The sequence below is a fragment of the Pseudophryne corroboree genome, chromosome 1, assembly GCF_028390025.1.
Source record: "Pseudophryne corroboree isolate aPseCor3 chromosome 1, aPseCor3.hap2, whole genome shotgun sequence".
Classification (NCBI taxonomy): domain Eukaryota; kingdom Metazoa; phylum Chordata; class Amphibia; order Anura; family Myobatrachidae; genus Pseudophryne; species Pseudophryne corroboree.
This window is the reverse complement of record NC_086444.1, coordinates 934,914,753-934,934,196: the sequence shown is the minus strand read 5'-3', so window position 1 is coordinate 934,934,196 and position 19,444 is coordinate 934,914,753. Positions and strand designations below refer to the sequence as shown.

Below are 19,444 nucleotides of genomic sequence, written 5' to 3'. Positions count from 1 at the left end.
GTATAATTTTATAGTATGCAAATTATAGATGTTACTTCAGTGCTGATTGGTTGCAATGGGCACTTCTCCACTGACTCACTTCTCCGCTCTTAACACTGCTTAGTAAATGTCCCTAAAGTTATTTATGCAAGTGAAAGTGAGTTACTTTATCCGGAGACAGAGACTAAGTTTAATTGCCCAAGAAACCCCTATTATCAAGTAAGCTACATTTGTCCAGAGACAGTACCATCCCTTCACTAGCTACATCTTCATTTGAAATAAGACTGAGACACAGTCACATTATTATAACCCAGGATTACTTGTGCATCTGTGTGCCAATTCCGCCATTGCAACACTGTGGCACCACAGGATTCTAAAAGAGCTTCAACATTATTTGATGGTGAAAATTATCATACCTTGGTTAGGGAAAGCTAGAAATTGTAACTGAAAAAGTTTGTTTTTCATTACTCTTCTCATCACCACATTATAGATTGTGATTATAATATGTCAATATCTGTGATTCAATTGACTCTCTTTTGCATTTTTGAATGATCAAATGTGATGTGAAGTGTAGTCAATTGTCCTCTCTTTATCTTATTTCTATGCCCTGTTCTAATTGTGATTATTTAATATTTTTTGCCAATTAACCAGTCAACAGCCTTAATCCAGAGATCCTATTGGAATTGCTGCCTTATTCCTATTTCATATCAATCTATCCTACCTTTCTGAGCAAGGTATTACAGAATAAGGTAGGGGGAGAAAAAATTCAAGGGGAAGGTCTGTCATATATATAGCCATCCATCACCTGTGATACATCTCTCAACCACTTAGACATACCCACCAACCCCGGGGTGTTACACTAGTAGTGCCAGATGGGCAGTCCGGCCATGCAGGTAATTTAGGTCCCCATTCTTTTAACCTTTGCTTTTTGTTTTTTTCTTCTAAAACTCCCAATTTGTGGGGTATATTTACTAAGCTGCTGATTTTGACCGATTTGGTGTTTTTTGTTCAAAGTGTCATCTCGGGAATTTACTAAACTCAAATCTTGGCAGTGATGAGGGCATTCGTATTTTTTTACGGTTGTGTAGTAAAAATATGAATGAATACACCATCGGTCAAACGCGGCTGTTTAGGTATAGAACTCGGTCATTTACTATGCATTTGTATTTGAAATCTCTACCGTGAAAATGCATTTGCGGGCGTGAAAAAATACAAATCGTAAAAAAAGCCTAAAAAAAAGTAGACCTGCTTTTGCGAAGCGTGTTTACATGTGTTTCCAATGGTGGTTATGGCTGCTACTCTTGGCTCCTTACTCCATTGTCCCAACCTGATTCTCCTGCTGAACACAATTATAATAATGCACATAAGTCCACGCGGAATGTGATAGAAAGATGTTTTGGGGTGTGGAAATCTAGGTTTCGGTGTCTGGATAAGTCTGCATGGCTTTTGTTGTATAGTCCCTCAAAGGTGACTAGGATTGTGTTCTGCTGCTGTTTTCTTCATAACATGTGTTTGCGCCAACATCTGCCACATGTTGTTGATGAAGAAAACAGTCAGCAAGTAGGTGAGTTAGAAACATCTGGCGACAGTGTGAGTACAGATGTAGGGAGGCAGGTAAGGCAAGAAGTGATTGTGCGCTATTTTAACGGTAAGTATTATTTAATCATAAATAACCTTGCCTAACCACTATTATAAAATGTTTTATAGGTCTTAATTCTGTTTGTGTTGCGTTATTGTTTGTTATTTCTCATGTTGTTTACAGTTAGGCAATAAAATGTATAACTTACACTGTCACTCATTAGCAAATGAAACAATACACATATTGCGTGTGATTAATTTATTACCTTAAACACAGGCATTTTTAGTGAATCAATTACCAAAACATTATTTTTCAAGTAATATTGTACTTGTTGCTGCAGCCTTCATCATTTCTTTTTTTTTGTGTGTGCTGGGTGCAGAGGATTGAGATGGTTCGTTGGTCCTGGTTCTGCTGGAGCGTCTAACTGGGGAGGTAACTGGGGTATGGCTTGGTGTGGTTGTTCCCGAGCTTGAGCTTAGTTGGTGGGATGCCAACACATTAAGGCTTTGGCTCAGGTTGTTTAGGCTTGCAGTGAGTTGTGTATTAGTGGCAGTGTTGTTGGCAATAATTCGGGAGAGGTTTTCGTTTATCAGTTGGTTGTGTTGGATAATTTGTGTGAGGGCTTGTTGCTGCCGCTGTTGGTCATCCATGATTCGTTGTAAATTGGCTTGCATTTGGCTGTTATCTGCCCTCATCTGCTCCATTGAATTTGCAATTCTGCCAACTTGAACTATCAGTCTGCCTGAGTTCCGACTGAGTCTAGGCAAATGATGGGGCAGACTGGCAAGGTATTGGGTGTTCAGACAGGCATAGTGTTGCGCCTGTTGTGTGGCCCAACTGCTCCAAAACTCTGGGGCCATTTGTGGCTGGGGTGGTGTTGGGCTCAATTGGGGGCTGTGGGATGTTTGGGGTGGTTGGATTATGTCCTGCGGCGTGGTTGGCTGGTTTGGATCTATCGCTTGCAGGTGTAGTGTGTACGAATCCTGCAAGTCAGTTTCCTGCTGGGCATCCTCGGGCATGATGGGTGGTTCTGTATGGGGTTGAAGACAGCCACTATTTAGTAAATATTTTGCATTGGTCTTTTTATAGGTTTACGTCAACATGCATTACTTCTTAATATTCATGTTGGAAATGATAAATAGATTGTGGCCTAAACTTAACAATGTAGCTCACCTTTTTGTAGAAATATGTGGCTTCTAACGTTCCCTACTCAGTTGAAAGAAGTTTCTGGGAATTGTTGGACTCTGAGCCATAATTAATGTGCTAACACGAAGAACTCTAACAAATACAAATTACTACATTTACATATTGTGTATGAAGCTTCCTTTTGTAAAACACACACAATACAATAAATGTGTTGAGCAATACACTCATACATTGTTCAAGGCAGTCAGTGGTCTGCCCAAAACTTTAACAAATATAGTGCAAATAGTTGAAAATTAAAAATATGGTTGAAAATGTCTTAAGGTGGCCTATGTTTAGAACTGGTGATGTTGGGCATGCAAAACAATTGGATTAGACTTAACATTTATGTAGCTGTTTCGAGCAAAAAAAAAAAAAATTGGTTGCTATGGCCAACATCACATCTGAAAATTAAAACAAATAACTAACGTTACCCCCACGTGCTTGCTGTTGGTGATTATTACAAGGATGACTGTTTATTTGTAACACATTTTTTGTGGCTGTGCACAAACAGTGGGGCAGATGTATTAACCTGGAGAAGGCATAAGGAAGTGAAAAACCAGTGATATGTGCAAGGTGATAAAGGCACAAGCCAAACAGCTCCAATATGTAAATTAACAGTTAGGATCTGTTTGGCTGCTGCCTTTATCACCTTGCACATATCACTGGTTTATCACTTCCTTATGCCTTCTCCACATTAATACATCTACCCCAACGTTTTTTAACTTATTTACAATTAATTGTTATGTTTACTCACCAGACAGCTGAGGGGATTGTGGATCCTCGCTTTGTGGACTGGCCAAAATGGCTTGTGGTGGCAGGGACGACACTGTAGAGATGCGCCGTTGTGGTGGTGAGGATGCTGCTGGAGATTCAGCCTCAAGCCGGCGTCTCTTGGTAGGCATCTTATGGAGACTATCCGAGCCCTGTGATGGTCGTCTTAGTGGAGGGGTGTTTGATGAAGAAAGACCTATGTGATAAGATAAACATTAACATTCTGCTTTTCTATGTGTTTTCAGAATATGTGTTGTATACACTAAATTCTTACCTGCATCGCCAGCATCTGCATCTCTTGGCAGTGTGGGTTGTGGCCTGGCTGTGCTGCGTCTCTTTCGTACTGTAGAAATATGAAGATTGTCCTTATGAACATTATATTCTGTTTATATGTTTATGCAAAATCCTTATTGTGATGTAAACATATGAGGAACCTGATGAGAAGTGAACCAAACTATGCTTATGCTTTTCTGCCTGACTTCATTGGGTGTGTATAGTAGAGATGAGCGGGTTCGGTTTCTCTGAAACCGAACCCGCACGAACTTCATGTTTTTTTTACGGGTCCGAGCAGACTCGGATCCTCCCGCCTTGCTCGGTTAACCCGAGCGCGCCCGAACGTCATCATGACGCTGTCGGATTCTCGCGAGACTCGGATTCTATATAAGGAGCCGCGCGTCGCCGCCATTTTCACACGTGCATTGAGATTGATAGGGAGAGGACGTGGCTGGCGTCCTCTCCATTAGAAATTAGATTAGAAGAGAGAGAGAGATTGTGCAGAGTCAGACAGAGTTTACCACAGTGACCAGTGCAGTTGTTGTTAGTTAACTTTTATTTATTTTAATATAATATATCCGTTCTCTGCTATATCCGTTCTCTGCCTGAAAAAAAACGATACACAGCAGCAGCCAGTCACACAGTGTGACTCAGTCTGTGTGCACTCAGCTCAGCCCAGTGTGCTGCACATCAATGTATAAAAGGCAAAGCTTATAATAATTGTGGGGGAGACTGGGGAGCACTGCAGGTTGTTATAGCAGGAGCCCCCAGGAGTACATAATATTATATTAATTTAAAATTAAACAGTGCACACTTTTGCTGCAGGAGTGCCACTGCCAGTGTGACTAGTGGTGACCAGTGCCTGACCACCAGTATAGTAGTATATTGTTGTATGTATTGTATACTATCTCTTTATCAACCAGTCTATATTAGCAGCAGACACAGTACAGTGCGGTAGTTCACGGCTGTGGCTACCTCTGTGTCGGCAGTCGGAACTCGGCAGGCAGTCCGTCCATCCATAATTGTATTACAATATATACCACCTAACCGTGGTATTTTTTTTTCTTTCTTTATACCGTCGTCATAGTGTCATACTAGTTGTTACGAGTATACTACTATCTCTTTATCAACCAGTGTACAGTGCGGTAGTTCACGGCTGTGGCTACCTCTGTGTCGGCAGTCGGCAGGCAGTCCGTCCATCCATAATTGTATTATTATTATAATATATACCACCTAACCGTGGTTTTTTTTTCATTCTTTATACCGTCATAGTGTCATACTAGTTGTTACGAGTATACTACTATCTCTTTATCAACCAGTGTACAGTGCGGTAGTTCACGGCTGTGGCTACCTCTGTGTCGGCAGTCGGCAGGCAGTCCGTCCATCCATAATTGTATTATTATTATTATAATATATACCACCTAACCGTGGTTTTTTTTTCATTCTTTATACCGTCGTCATAGTGTCATACTAGTTGTTACGAGTATACTACTATCTCTTTATCAACCAGTGTACAGTGCGGTAGTTCACGGCTGTGGCTACCTCTGTGTCGGCAGTCGGCAGGCAGTCCGTCCATCCATAATTGTATTATTATTATAATATATACCACCTAACCGTGGTTTTTTTTTCATTCTTTATACCGTCGTCATAGTGTCATACTAGTTGTTACGAGTATACTACTATCTCTTTATCAACCAGTGTACAGTGCGGTAGTTCACGGCTGTGGCTACCTCTGTGTCGGCAGTCGGCAGGCAGTCCGTCCATCCATAATTGTATTATTATTATAATATATACCACCTAACTGTGGTATTTTTTTTTCTTTCTTTATACCGTCGTCATAGTGTCATACTAGTTGTTACGAGTATACTACTATCTCTTTATCAACCAGTGTACAGTGCGGTAGTTCACGGCTGTGGCTACCTCTGTGTCGGCAGTCGGCAGGCAGTCCGTCCATCCATAATTGTATTATTATTATAATATATACCACCTAACCGTGGTATTTTTTTTTCTTTCTTTATACCGTCGTCATAGTGTCATACTAGTTGTTACGAGTATACTACTATCTCTTTATCAACCAGTGTACAGTGCGGTAGTTCACGGCTGTGGCTACCTCTGTGTCGGCAGTCGGCAGGCAGTCCGTCCATCCATAATTGTATTATTATTATAATATATACCACCTAACCGTGGTTTTTTTTTTCATTCTTTATACCGTCGTCATAGTGTCATACTAGTTGTTACGAGTATACTACTATCTCTTTATCAACCAGTGTACAGTGCGGTAGTTCACGGCTGTGGCTACCTCTGTGTCGGCAGTCGGCAGGCAGTCCGTCCATCCATAATTGTATTATTATTATAATATATACCACCTAACTGTGGTATTTTTTTTTCTTTCTTTATACCGTCGTCATAGTGTCATACTAGTTGTTACGAGTATACTACTATCTCTTTATCAACCAGTGTACAGTGCGGTAGTTCACGGCTGTGGCTACCTCTGTGTCGGCAGTCGGCAGGCAGTCCGTCCATCCATAATTGTATTATTATTATAATATATACCACCTAACCGTGGTATTTTTTTTTCTTTCTTTATACCGTCGTCATAGTGTCATACTAGTTGTTACGAGTATACTACTATCTCTTTATCAACCAGTGTACAGTGCGGTAGTTCACGGCTGTGGCTACCTCTGTGTCGGCAGTCGGCAGGCAGTCCGTCCATCCATAATTGTATTATTATTATAATATATACCACCTAACCGTGGTTTTTTTTTTCATTCTTTATACCGTCGTCATAGTGTCATACTAGTTGTTACGAGTATACTACTATCTCTTTATCAACCAGTGTACAGTGCGGTAGTTCACGGCTGTGGCTACCTCTGTGTCGGCAGTCGGCAGGCAGTCCGTCCATCCATAATTGTATTATTATTATAATATATACCACCTAACTGTGGTATTTTTTTTTCTTTCTTTATACCGTCGTCATAGTGTCATACTAGTTGTTACGAGTATACTACTATCTCTTTATCAACCAGTGTACAGTGCGGTAGTTCACGGCTGTGGCTACCTCTGTGTCGGCAGTCGGCAGGCAGTCCGTCCATCCATAATTGTATTATTATTATAATATATACCACCTAACCGTGGTTTTTTTATACCACCTAACCGTGGCAGTCCGTCCATAATTGTATACTAGTATCCAATCCATCCATCTCCATTGTTTACCTGAGGTGCCTTTTAGTTCTGCCTATAAAATATGGAGAACAAAAAAGTTGAGGTTCCAAAATTAGGGAAAGATCAAGATCCACTTCCACCTCGTGCTGAAGCTGCTGCCACTAGTCATGGCCGAGACGATGAAATGCCAGCAACGTCGTCTGCCAAGGCCGATGCCCAATGTCATAGTACAGAGCATGTCAAATCCAAAACACCAAATATCAGAAAAAAAAGGACTCCAAAACCTAAAATAAAATTGTCGGAGGAGAAGCGTAAACTTGCCAATATGCCATTTACCACACGGAGTGGCAAGGAACGGCTGAGGCCCTGGCCTATGTTCATGGCTAGTGGTTCAGCTTCACATGAGGATGGAAGCACTCAGCCTCTCGCTAGAAAACTGAAAAGACTCAAGCTGGCAAAAGCACCGCAAAGAACTGTGCGTTCTTTGAAATCCCAAATCCACAAGGAGAGTCCAATTGTGTCGTTTGCGATGCCTGACCTTCCCAACACTGGACGTGAAGAGCATGCGCCTTCCACTATTTGCATGCCCCCTGCAAGTGCTGGAAGGAGCACCCGCAGTCCAGTTCCTGATAGTCAGATTGAAGATGTCAGTGTTGAAGTACACCAGGATGAGGAGGATATGGGTGTTGCTGGCGCTGGGGAGGAAATTGACCAGGAGGATTCTGATGGTGAGGTGGTTTGTTTAAGTCAGGCACCCGGGGAGACACCTGTTGTCCGTGGGAGGAATATGGCCGTTGACATGCCAGGTGAAAATACCAAAAAAATCAGCTCTTCGGTGTGGAGGTATTTCACCAGAAATGCGGACAACAGGTGTCAAGCCGTGTGTTCCCTTTGTCAAGCTGTAATAAGTAGGGGTAAGGACGTTAACCACCTCGGAACATCCTCCCTTATACGTCACCTGCAGCGCATTCATAATAAGTCAGTGACAAGTTCAAAAACTTTGGGTGACAGCGGAAGCAGTCCACTGACCAGTAAATCCCTTCCTCTTGTAACCAAGCTCACGCAAACCACCCCACCAACTCCCTCAGTGTCAATTTCCTCCTTCCCCAGGAATGCCAATAGTCCTGCAGGCCATGTCACTGGCAAGTCTGACGAGTCCTCTCCTGCCTGGGATTCCTCCGATGCATCCTTGCGTGTAACGCCTACTGCTGCTGGCGCTGCTGTTGTTGCCGCTGGGAGTCGATGGTCATCCCAGAGGGGAAGTCGTAAGCCCACTTGTACTACTTCCAGTAAGCAATTGACTGTTCAACAGTCCTTTGCGAGGAAGATGAAATATCACAGCAGTCATCCTACTGCAAAGCGGATAACTGAGTCCTTGACAACTATGTTGGTGTTAGACGTGCGTCCGGTATCCGCCGTTAGTTCACAGGGAACTAGACAATTTATTGAGGCAGTGTGCCCCCGTTACCAAATACCATCTAGGTTCCACTTCTCTAGGCAGGCGATACCGAGAATGTACACGGACGTCAGAAAAAGACTCACCAGTGTCCTAAAAAATGCAGTTGTACCCAATGTCCACTTAACCACGGACATGTGGACAAGTGGAGCAGGGCAGGGTCAGGACTATATGACTGTGACAGCCCACTGGGTAGATGTATGGACTCCCGCCGCAAGAACAGCAGCGGCGGCACCAGTAGCAGCATCTCGCAAACGCCAACTCTTTCCTAGGCAGGCTACGCTTTGTATCACCGCTTTCCAGAATACGCACACAGCTGAAAACCTCTTACGGCAACTGAGGAAGATCATCGCGGAATGGCTTACCCCAATTGGACTCTCCTGTGGATTTGTGGCATCGGACAACGCCAGCAATATTGTGTGTGCATTAAATATGGGCAAATTCCAGCACGTCCCATGTTTTGCACATACCTTGAATTTGGTGGTGCAGAATTTTTTAAAAAACGACAGGGGCGTGCAAGAGATGCTGTCGGTGGCCAGAAAAATTGCGGGACACTTTCGGCGTACAGGCACCACGTACAGAAGACTGGAGCACCACCAAAAACTACTGAACCTGCCCTGCCATCATCTGAAGCAAGAAGTGGTAACGAGGTGGAATTCAACCCTCTATATGCTTCAGAGGTTGGAGGAGCAGCAAAAGGCCATTCAAGCCTATACAATTGAGCACGATATAGGAGATGGAATGCACCTGTCTCAAGTGCAGTGGAGAATGATTTCAACGTTGTGCAAGGTTCTGATGCCCTTTGAACTTGCCACACGTGAAGTCAGTTCAGACACTGCCAGCCTGAGTCAGGTCATTCCCCTCATCAGGCTTTTGCAGAAGAAGCTGGAGGCATTGAAGAAGGAGCTAACACGGAGCGATTCCGCTAGGCATGTGGGACTTGTGGATGCAGCCCTTAATTCGCTTAACAAGGATTCACGGGTGGTCAATCTGTTGAAATCAGAGCACTACATTTTGGCCACCGTGCTCGATCCTAGATTTAAAGCCTACCTTGGATCTCTCTTTCCGGCAGACACAGGTCTGCTGGGGTTGAAAGACCTGCTGGTGACAAAATTGTCAAGTCAAGCGGAACGCGACCTGTCAACATCTCCTCCTTCACATTCTCCCGCAACTGGGGGTGCGAGGAAAAGGCTCAGAATTCCGAGCCCACCCGCTGGCGGTGATGCAGGGCAGTCTGGAGCGACTGCTGATGCTGACATCTGGTCCGGACTGAAGGACCTGACAACGATTACGGACATGTCGTCTACTGTCACTGCATATGATTCTCTCAACATTGATAGAATGGTGGAGGATTATATGAGTGACCGCATCCAAGTAGGCACGTCACACAGTCCGTACTTATACTGGCAGGAAAAAGAGGCAATTTGGAGGCCCTTGCACAAACTGGCTTTATTCTACCTAAGTTGCCCTCCCACAAGTGTGTACTCCGAAAGAGTGTTTAGTGCCGCCGCTCACCTTGTCAGCAATCGGCGTACGAGGTTACATCCAGAAAATGTGGAGAAGATGATGTTCATTAAAATGAATTATAATCAATTCCTCCGCGGAGACATTGACCAGCAGCAATTGCCTCCACAAAGTACACAGGGAGCTGAGATGGTGGATCCAGTGGGGACGAATTGATAATCTGTGAGGAGGGGGATGTACACGGTGATATATCGGAGGGTGAAGATGAGGTGGACATCTTGCCTCTGTAGAGCCAGTTTGTGCAAGGAGAGATTAATTGCTTCTTTTTTGGGGGGGGTCCAAACCAACCCGTCATATCAGTCACAGTCGTGTGGCAGACCCTGTCACTGAAATGATGGGTTGGTTAAAGTGTGCATGTCCTGTTTTGTTTATACAACATAAGGGTGGGTGGGAGGGCCCAAGGATAATTCCATCTTGCACCTCTTTTTTCTTTTCTTTTTCTTTGCATCATGTGCTGATTGGGGAGGGTTTTTTGGAAGGGACATCCTGCGTGACACTGCAGTGCCACTCCTAGATGGGCCCGGTGTTTGTGTCGGCCACTAGGGTCGCTTATCTTTCTCACACAGTCAGCTACCTCATTGCGCCTCTTTTTTTCTTTGCGTCATGTGCTGTTTGGGGAGGGTTTTTTGGAAGGGACATCCTGCGTGACACTGCAGTGCCACTCCTAGATGGGCCCGGTGTTTGTGTCGGCCACTAGGGTCGCTTATCTTACTCACACAGCGACCTCGGTGCAAATTTTAGGACTAAAAATAATATTGTGAGGTGTGATGTGTTCAGAATAGGCTGAAAATGAGTGTAAATTATGTTTTTTGAGGTTAATAATACTTTGGGATCAAAATTACCCCCAAATTCTATGATTTAAGCTGTTTTTTAGGGTTTTTTGAAAAAAACACCCGAATCCAAAACACACCCGAATCCGACAAAAAAAATTCGGTGAGGTTTTGCCAAAACGCGGTCGAACCCAAAACACGGCCGCGGAACCGAACCCAAAACCCCAAAAATTTCAGGCGCTCATCTCTAGTGTATAGTTAAATTATGAAACAATTACACCAACCAATCCAAACACAAAGGTGCAGAAATAACAATATTATACTACTTAAAACCCAAACGTGGTAGCTTAACACAACCAGAATATTGCTCTGTATTTCACATTTTTTTGCTGCTAACAACCAAACACTACCCCCAAATATATGTGCAAAATTGTAAGCATCAAATTCAAATATGCATGAAAAATCACATCAACCACACAAAGGACAACCCAGAACAACACACAATAACCATAAGTCCATTTAAAAAATTGAAAACAAAAAATTTGGCTAAACACATGACTCACACTTCATTTAAAGACACCAACAACAATTTACTTTTGTATTAAAAAAACCAGAAAAAGCCCAAGGCCACCTGCTAAATTGACAATACAAAGGATAAAAACATAACTATTTGTGATTAAAACTACATCACCAACACATTAGAAGAATGAACCAACTTACAATCACAATTAGCTAGAAGACATTTCAGACAACTAAGGACAAAGCACACATGTTGTAATTATAAATAAACAAAAATTTTAAACTCACTATCCTGCCTTGGTCGATCCGAATCCCGGACATGAGTCGCACCAACCACTTCTGGCGGAATAAGAGTACACACAGGCTCCTCCCAATCCCGTTATGACGCTCGGAAGGGGTGTCCACCCCCTGTTTGGCGGGCTGATTAAGTGTCCTCGGTCCTCCTCACCACACCCTCACTATTAACTGCCGCAACGACCTTCCCCCACAGAACACTCTTCCTGCGTGAAGAAACCTTTGCAGCATCATGGCCAAACAGCTGTTGATGATGCCTCATCAGCTCCCGCACCAATGCCATATTCTCTGCGTAGCTGAATTTGACATTGCGGCCCGTCTTTGTAGTGATGCGTGGCTGCGGAGCCACAGCACCATCACTGTCACTATCAGTCGAGGCCGCAGCAGCAACCTCCCCCTCCTCCTCACTAACCTCCTCCACCTCACTCACCTCCTCCCTCTCACTCACCTCCTCCACCTCACTCACCTCCTCCCTCTCACTCACCTCCTCCCTCTCACTCACCTCTTCCACCACACTCACCTCTGACTGGGACATATTCAGGACAAACAACAAATAACACTGAGAAAAAAACCAGTAAACACACTCCTCCACTACCACTACACACCGCACACCAAACACACACACACACACACACACACACACACACACACACACACACACTCACTCACTCACTCACTCACAAACAATGACAATAGACGTTAAAAAAAACCAAATACAAAAAACTAGACAGACTTTTAAATAACTACACAGCAAGTATGACAAGACTACTTACACATACAGTACAGCACTCAACAATCGCAAAGAACCTCCTCAAAACCGCCAAAAACTCCTAACAACTCACCAACTACAAACACACCCTCCTCTCACCTCTCCACTAGCTAAACCCACGAGGTGCGGACGGTTTGGGGCGGTTTTATAGTAATGAGCACAGACACTCCTCCATCACGAATCAAACCAATCACGGACGAGTGACAAAAACGAAACTTAGAAAAAAAACGCAGCCAGGAACGGATAAACACTGCCGTAACCGAAAAATTACGCAGTCGGATAAAAACCTGAGAACCCGGCCACAAATCCACAAAATCGGCCGCATTCTACCTTGGAAAAACACGAATGACATCGACATCGAAAAATGGTAATAATCAAAACACGACAGCATAGTAAATGAGGCGTAAAAAATTCAAAAAGTTGCAAATTCACACATTCTATGTCATTCGTGATTAAACTTTAAGCTCATTCTGAAAAATACGAATTTTAGTAAATATACCCCTATGTCTGTATAAAAGGAGTGAGGGGACACATTATACACTGCTGAAAGTGCACCTAGATTTGTAATATCCTACACTGAAAGGTGCAACATACTTTCCAGTAATGGATGAGACCATTTTCAAGTCTTTTCCTATGAAAAAAGACTATGCACCCTTCCACAATGCAGCAAAGACCACTTCTTTATGTGTTTTAAAGGATCTGAAACACTGGAATTATACATGTTTCATAAGTAAAATGGATGTAAACTGGTTTTCCACCATTATGTGATTTTATATTTGTCTTGTGAAGCCATAAAAATAAAGCAGTGCTTTTAGTAAAAGTTGCAGTAGGGTACATATATAACAGCAAATTAGAGTCATCTGAAGGTCAACGATACTTTTATTTTGTAGAACACATTCCTTAAGTCATTATAAAATAACATGAGACCCATTGACAAATGTGATGTTCAAACCTATTGGAACCAAATTAGTTTAGAGTCAGGTTGTAATTTTGTCTGCAATGTTTTGTCTACAGAGACAAATAAATGCGTAAAAGTTTCTACAGGAAAGATGATAGTGTAATCCGGCCATAACCAGAAGAGATGAGCATGTCGCAGGGTGAGGTCTCTAGTGTATGATCACTAATAAATTCTCTCTATTGCTTACAGAGACAAAGAGCCACATTTGTAAAATTAAAAAGTCGATGCCTCTTTGATGAGAGGATTTACAGCTGCTGATGTCGTTTATCAGATACAGTACTCTTTGAAGACACAGCAAATGAACTTAAAAAGCTTCCAGCCAAGGACATCAGACTGGGATGATGTTAATTCTACTTTCTGAGAGAAGTTTCAATACTTTTCTAACATGATATGACTCTTGGCATGACGGGAAAGCTGCCATATGAGTGCAGTGTAGCATTTATGTCACACATGATGTGGATGACAGTGTTGATTGGTATGAAGTACAATGGTGCTCTGACATAGGGCATGCCACTCAGTAAGACATGGACTGTAGCGCGGGTTTGTTCTCATTGACAGATATAGCGAGGCCGATGTTTTTTTACCATATAAAGGCAGTCTTTATTCCAGAAGTGAGAATTGCTTTGTGATTGCAAGTGAAGCATGTGCTTCTGTTTAATAATAAGAGAAAATACTTCAACTTCATTCACAATCCAATGCACCGCTTGAGCGTAGATAAGTGTCAGAATGTCCTGTATGAGGACATGTCAGTAAAACATCTCCAGTCGGATTATTTTATACATGTATACTTGCTTCTTTTTCTTACCATTCCTATTAAATAGGCCACTGTGAGCTTATGATGAATCATAGGAAAAGCAAAGCTAAAAAATTCTGTTTCATGTATGCTTCATATATTTGTTTTACTCTAGAGGTAATGTATCTGTAAAATGGCTATAGAACCATGACATAGATTCTGGCTTATGCATATTTAATTCCATGACACTTTCTGCCATGAATAAACTAACAGGAAGCTTGTCTGGTAACACTGTACTTAATTAGCAACACTGCTTAAAAGGTGAACTAAAAATGATACAATAGGACAATTGTTTGCAAAGACCTCGGTAAGTACCTTAAGAACATAGGCAGATTCAGGGGGAGGGCACTCGGGCCCTTGTCCCTCCCTGTCGTTTCTGACTTCTTTCTTTTTTTCAAAAGGAGAACAGCAGCAGCACTACTGCTATTTCCATCAGTCAGATTTGATAAAAGAGCCGGCAGGCACTAGGACCCGCCGCGGCTCTAACAGCAAGTCTGTGTGGTAACCAATGGGGTTGCTGAAGCTGGAGCTCCAGCCTCCCCCCTGCTCACACTGCAACCTACCTCCCCCACTGCCAGCCGGCCAGAGTCCAGCCCAGGCGCGGGGTTCAAATGCCAGCAGTGAGTAAGACGGTTACTTATGACGGTGCAGATGGCTTCATTAGCCCTCACTGCACCGCACAGTTTCCCAGCGCTTCCTCCTCCACTTCTCAGCTGTGAGAAGGCGGCCTGTGTGATTGTGACAGGGCTGTCCTGCAGATGTCTTATGCTGCTTGCTGGAGATCCAGCTGGCTGCTTCTGTTAATCAAAGATGGGCAGTTCGTGTCCTGCAGTCTGAGTCTCAGTGCAGTGCCAAAAACAAGGTATGCTGCACCTGCCACCACCAACTAAAATCTATAATAATTATATTGTGCTGGGTGCCTTCCAGGCTCCCATAACTAATGGAACAGGTGACCAACATTTCAAGGCCCAATCAGCCTTTTCATCAGAGTGAAACATTGGCAATAAACCAGGATGCGCTCCTATAGCCAATCATTACCTGATGGCATATTCTGTGAGGCCACACCCCTTACCTGGGAGCATGCATGCCTTAGGTGCATGTAAATATAACTATTACCATTCCCCTATCATGGTGCCCCTCCTTTCATTTTCCTCTGGATCCACCCCTGTTTAAGAAGATATATCCTGTAGCTCATACTTGCCTACTTTTGCAGAAATAGTGGTGATCTCCCTTAAGGGGGGTACACACGGAGAGATCCGTGCTTAAAATCTAAGCAATCTTGCTAGATTGCTTAGATTTTAAGCACGGATCTGCCGTGTGTATGCCCTCCAGCGATAGCGATGCGCGGCCCCGCGCATTGCTATCGCCGATGCTAGATTGAGCTGCATGCAGGCTCAATCTAGCGGGTCGCTCACTTCACCGTTGTGTGAAGTGAGCGGCCCCCCGTCGGCTTTCCCCCTCGCTCAGCACATCGCGCTGTGCTGAGCGGGGTGAGAGATGTGTGCTGTGCGGTCTGTGTTAAGATCGCTCAGCACACATCTCTCCCGTGAGTACCCCCCTTTACTCTGTCTCCTCAAATAGTCTAGCAATCTCCCTAAGGGTAGGGCTTGGTGTGCTCAGTGCTGTGATGATGTCATCGCTTTCTGCTCAGAATGGAGCATAATAAAGAGGATGTGTGTTACAAGGAAATGACCATGGATCTCCTGAATACTGATGGCAACATGAGTGACTGTGTGCCCATGGATGAGTGATGAATTACAGGTGATTTGTTCCTACTTAAGTGTACTGATTTACTATAGATTTGTACTCAATTACAGGGCATGTCTGTTGCATTACAGGCATGCTTGCCTACTTTGGAAAAATACATTCATGGAGATTATGGTAGTCATGCTCTGTCCAAAGAGTGTGTCTAGCTCTACCCATGGTTGTGTCCTATAGTGCAAATTCCTCCTGAGCCCCCACTCTCCGTGTCTCTACCTCCCCCCCAAAGCAGTGCTATTAAAACACCTGAGTCCCCTCTCTCCATGTCTCTGTCCCCCCATAGCAGTGTCATCAGCCCCTGAACACCCACTCTCTACCCCCCCCTCGCAGCAATGTTATCAGCACCTCCATCTCATTCAGCTCTTACCTTGTTGCGGTCAGTGTGTGGTGGCGGGGACAGGTCCTGCAGCTGCTGCTCCTGTGCTCTGTCTGTGTCTGACAGCTCTCCGGCAGCCCATCCTCAGGCAGGAAGTGAAAGTGAACACATTTCTTGTCTAGGTTGAGGGCAGGCTGAGCATGGAGTTTGTGGTGTGAGTGAGGTTTCCTCCGTCTTTGTTGATGTCTCCTCAGATCGCTCCTCTCCTGTAAACCCTGCCCCCTTCACATCTGGACACATGCACATGCAGTCTGGATCATAGTTGCCTACCCTCCCCCATTCTGCAGGAGACTCCCTGAAATAGTAAATATCTCCCTGACTCCCTGAATAGCCCAGCACTCTCCCTGATTGCTCCTTATGCCCACTATGAAGCTATTACATTCTTGAGGGGAAAAAAGAAATCAAAGATACATATATCATACCCTCCAACATTTTACACATAAAAATCGGTACAAATCCGGAAAAGGGGCGTGGCTGCGGGTAAAGGGGGCGTGGTCACGCCCCTTTTCCTATACTTTCAATGGAAGTTTGGAGAGCCAAAAATCGGTACAGACCATAAAAAAAGGTACTGTACCTATTAAAAAGGTACAGTTGGAGGGTATGATATATTCAAATGGACTCATCAGTGCCATTTCCCTGCATTGGTTATAAGACACGATCCCTATGGCGACATGCATTTTAAATAAGGTTTCTCACGGCCACTTACAGTATATGGAACCTCTTGTAAAACACAAGGGGGGTCATTCCGACCCGATCGCACGCTGCAGTTTTTCGCTGCCGTGCAATCGGGTCCGGAATACGCATGCGCTGCAGCCGCAATGCGCAGGTGCGTCGCTACCCAGCGACGGGGAACGCCAGGCAGTGATTGTTCTTATGATGATTTCGACCACAGTGGTGATCGCAAGGTGACTGACAGCAGGAAGGCGTTCCGGGGTGTCAACTGATCGTTTTCTGGGAAGGAGAAGAAAACGCAGGCGTGTCCAGGCGTTTGCAGGGCGGTGTCTGACATCATTTCCGGGACCTGACAGGCTGAAGTGATCGCAGTGGCTGAGTAAGTTCAGAGCTACTCAGAAACTGCACAAAATGTTTTTGGACAGCTCCCCTGCACAAGCGTTCACACACTTGCACAGCTAAAATACACTCCCCCATAGGCGACGACTATCTGATCGCATGGGCTGCAAAAAATTGCAACGTGCATTCAACTCGGAATGACCCCCAATATTCGAACACATCCTGTAAAATATCAGTGTCTTTTCTTCAATAAGTAGATCTTACTAACTTTGAGGCTCATTTACATTTGGATGTAAGTCATGTTTATGACACGCCTCTCAGATGTAGCAGTACACATCCGCACCTATAGGTGTTACTTTCACAATCTCCCTGAAATGCTTTTTTAAAAGTAGGTAAGTGTGGTCTGAATTCCCGACAGGACAGTGGGGAATCCAGGGTTTTTATAAAGCTTTATGTGGCAGAAGGAGACTCCGTAGTGAGCCAGGAGTCTCTCACAGGATTCAGGAGGATCAGCAATTATGATTACAGGGAATCATGGGTTGTGTGCTGCGAAACAAGGTAATCTGAGCCCAAGGATGTGTGCTGCATTACAGGGGAATTGATGAATTGCATGAACCTGGTGGAAGCGGGAGAGTTAGAGAGCATCATTTAAGATGCTAGAAAATAGCAGACTGCATCACATTCTTAAAGGATAGTCACGCCTATGGTAAAGCGGGATGCAGTTAATATACCGACGTCGGAATCCTGACAACTGGTAAAATGTTGACGTCTGGGATACCGACTACAGTCCTATATTCTCACTCGGGTGGTAGGTCCACGCCATCACCTGAGTGGGAATATAACCTGTGGTGAGCGAAGCTCACCACCGGACCTAAAGCATGGCGAGCGCAGCGAGCCCGTGAGGGGACAGGCTTTTGGGATTCATGCTGGTGGGATGTCTCTGTTGGTATACTGACAACCGGGATCACGTACTGTATTGTATCCTGGTAAAACAACTTGTGTAGATTGTTCATCGGCTAAATAGTAAACTTATTGGCTTATATTTGGAGGCTCTTTCTGTGACCATTGCAGATTTCTTTCCACTGTGACAACTGCACTTGGTTTGCAAAACTTGGTTCAAAGCATCCTACAGTATCTTATTTGCACCTTATCCCCATTATCTATCTGTTGTATAAAGAAAGTAATGAAACATCAGAGCTGCCTTTTTTTACGCAAGTCAGTTCTATGACACATCTCTCAGATGGAGCAGTACACACCCATTTCAGCATCACACACGTACAGTAGGTGTTACTTTCACAATCTCCCTAAATATATTTCTTCAATAGTTGCCAAGTACAGTATGCTGTAGGTAGCAAATGAGGTTGGAACTTGTCCTTCCTTAGGAAAAAGATTATATTCATGCTGTTAGTGTCCCTTTAAAGTTTTACCCTTTTAAGATCGTTTTGAATGAAATTAATAGAAATGTAATTAATATTGGACATTCTTTTTTTTATAGTTCACAGAATAGTCTCTGTGCAGGCACATTTTTCATTTTAATGAATAATGTGATTCCATATACCGAAACCAGGGTAATTTCTTCTACTGAATTCTCTTTATTTAAAGCAGAAGTTAGGACATGTGACAAGTGAGAGAGGGATTCTGTAACTTTTTTTTGCTGTTCAGGACTAAATTCAGGTAAGAGAAGTAGCAGCTTTTGGAGGTCTTACTGCTCAAAGAAAACTTTATTTTCTTGATAAGGAGACTAAAGATGTATTACAAGGGGTATACACACAAGAGATTTCTGCCGGAGATGTGTGCTGAGCGATCTATCACAGACCGCTCAGCACACATCTCTCCCCCCGCTCGGCAACGTGCGATGTGTGCTGAGCGAGGGAACGGGGGTACGGGGGGGCCACTCATTTCACCCAGCGGTGAAACAAGCGATCTCACTAGATTAGGCATGCATGCATGCCCAATCTAGAGCCGGCGATAGCGACACGCTTAGAAATTGCTTAGAAATTAAGTGAACATCGCTCCGTATGTAACCCCCTTAAGCCTAGAGAAGTGATAAAGCAGTGATAAGCGGAATGTGATAACGCACCAGCCAATCATTATGGGTTTGAAAAATGACAGTTAGAAGCTGATTAGCTGGTGTGTTATCACCTTCCACCTATCACTGCTTTATCACTTCTCCAGGCTTAATACATCAATCTTTTATAAGAGCACCACATCAACTGAACAATTATAGTTTGAGTAAAATATGTCTTTCTTTCCCTGTAAAATGC

The 19,444-nt window shown here is 43.8% G+C and overlaps 1 protein-coding gene across 1 annotated transcript in view; it reads right to left on the bottom strand.

The window, feature by feature from the left end:
* Positions 1–1,801: 1,801 nt before the first annotated feature.
* The window catches only part of LOC134970339 (uncharacterized), a 49,796-nt gene continuing 32,153 nt past the window's right edge, over positions 1,802–19,444 (bottom strand). Inside the window, exons 2-4 of the mRNA XM_063946382.1 lie at positions 3,789–3,857; positions 3,498–3,710; positions 1,802–2,588 (exon numbers count right to left, since the gene is read on the bottom strand). Coding sequence (XP_063802452.1) covers positions 1,864–2,588; positions 3,498–3,645 — 873 coding nt within the window. The 5' untranslated portion in view covers positions 3,646–3,710; positions 3,789–3,857 and the 3' untranslated portion in view covers positions 1,802–1,863. The remainder of the gene's footprint in view (positions 2,589–3,497; positions 3,711–3,788; positions 3,858–19,444) is intronic.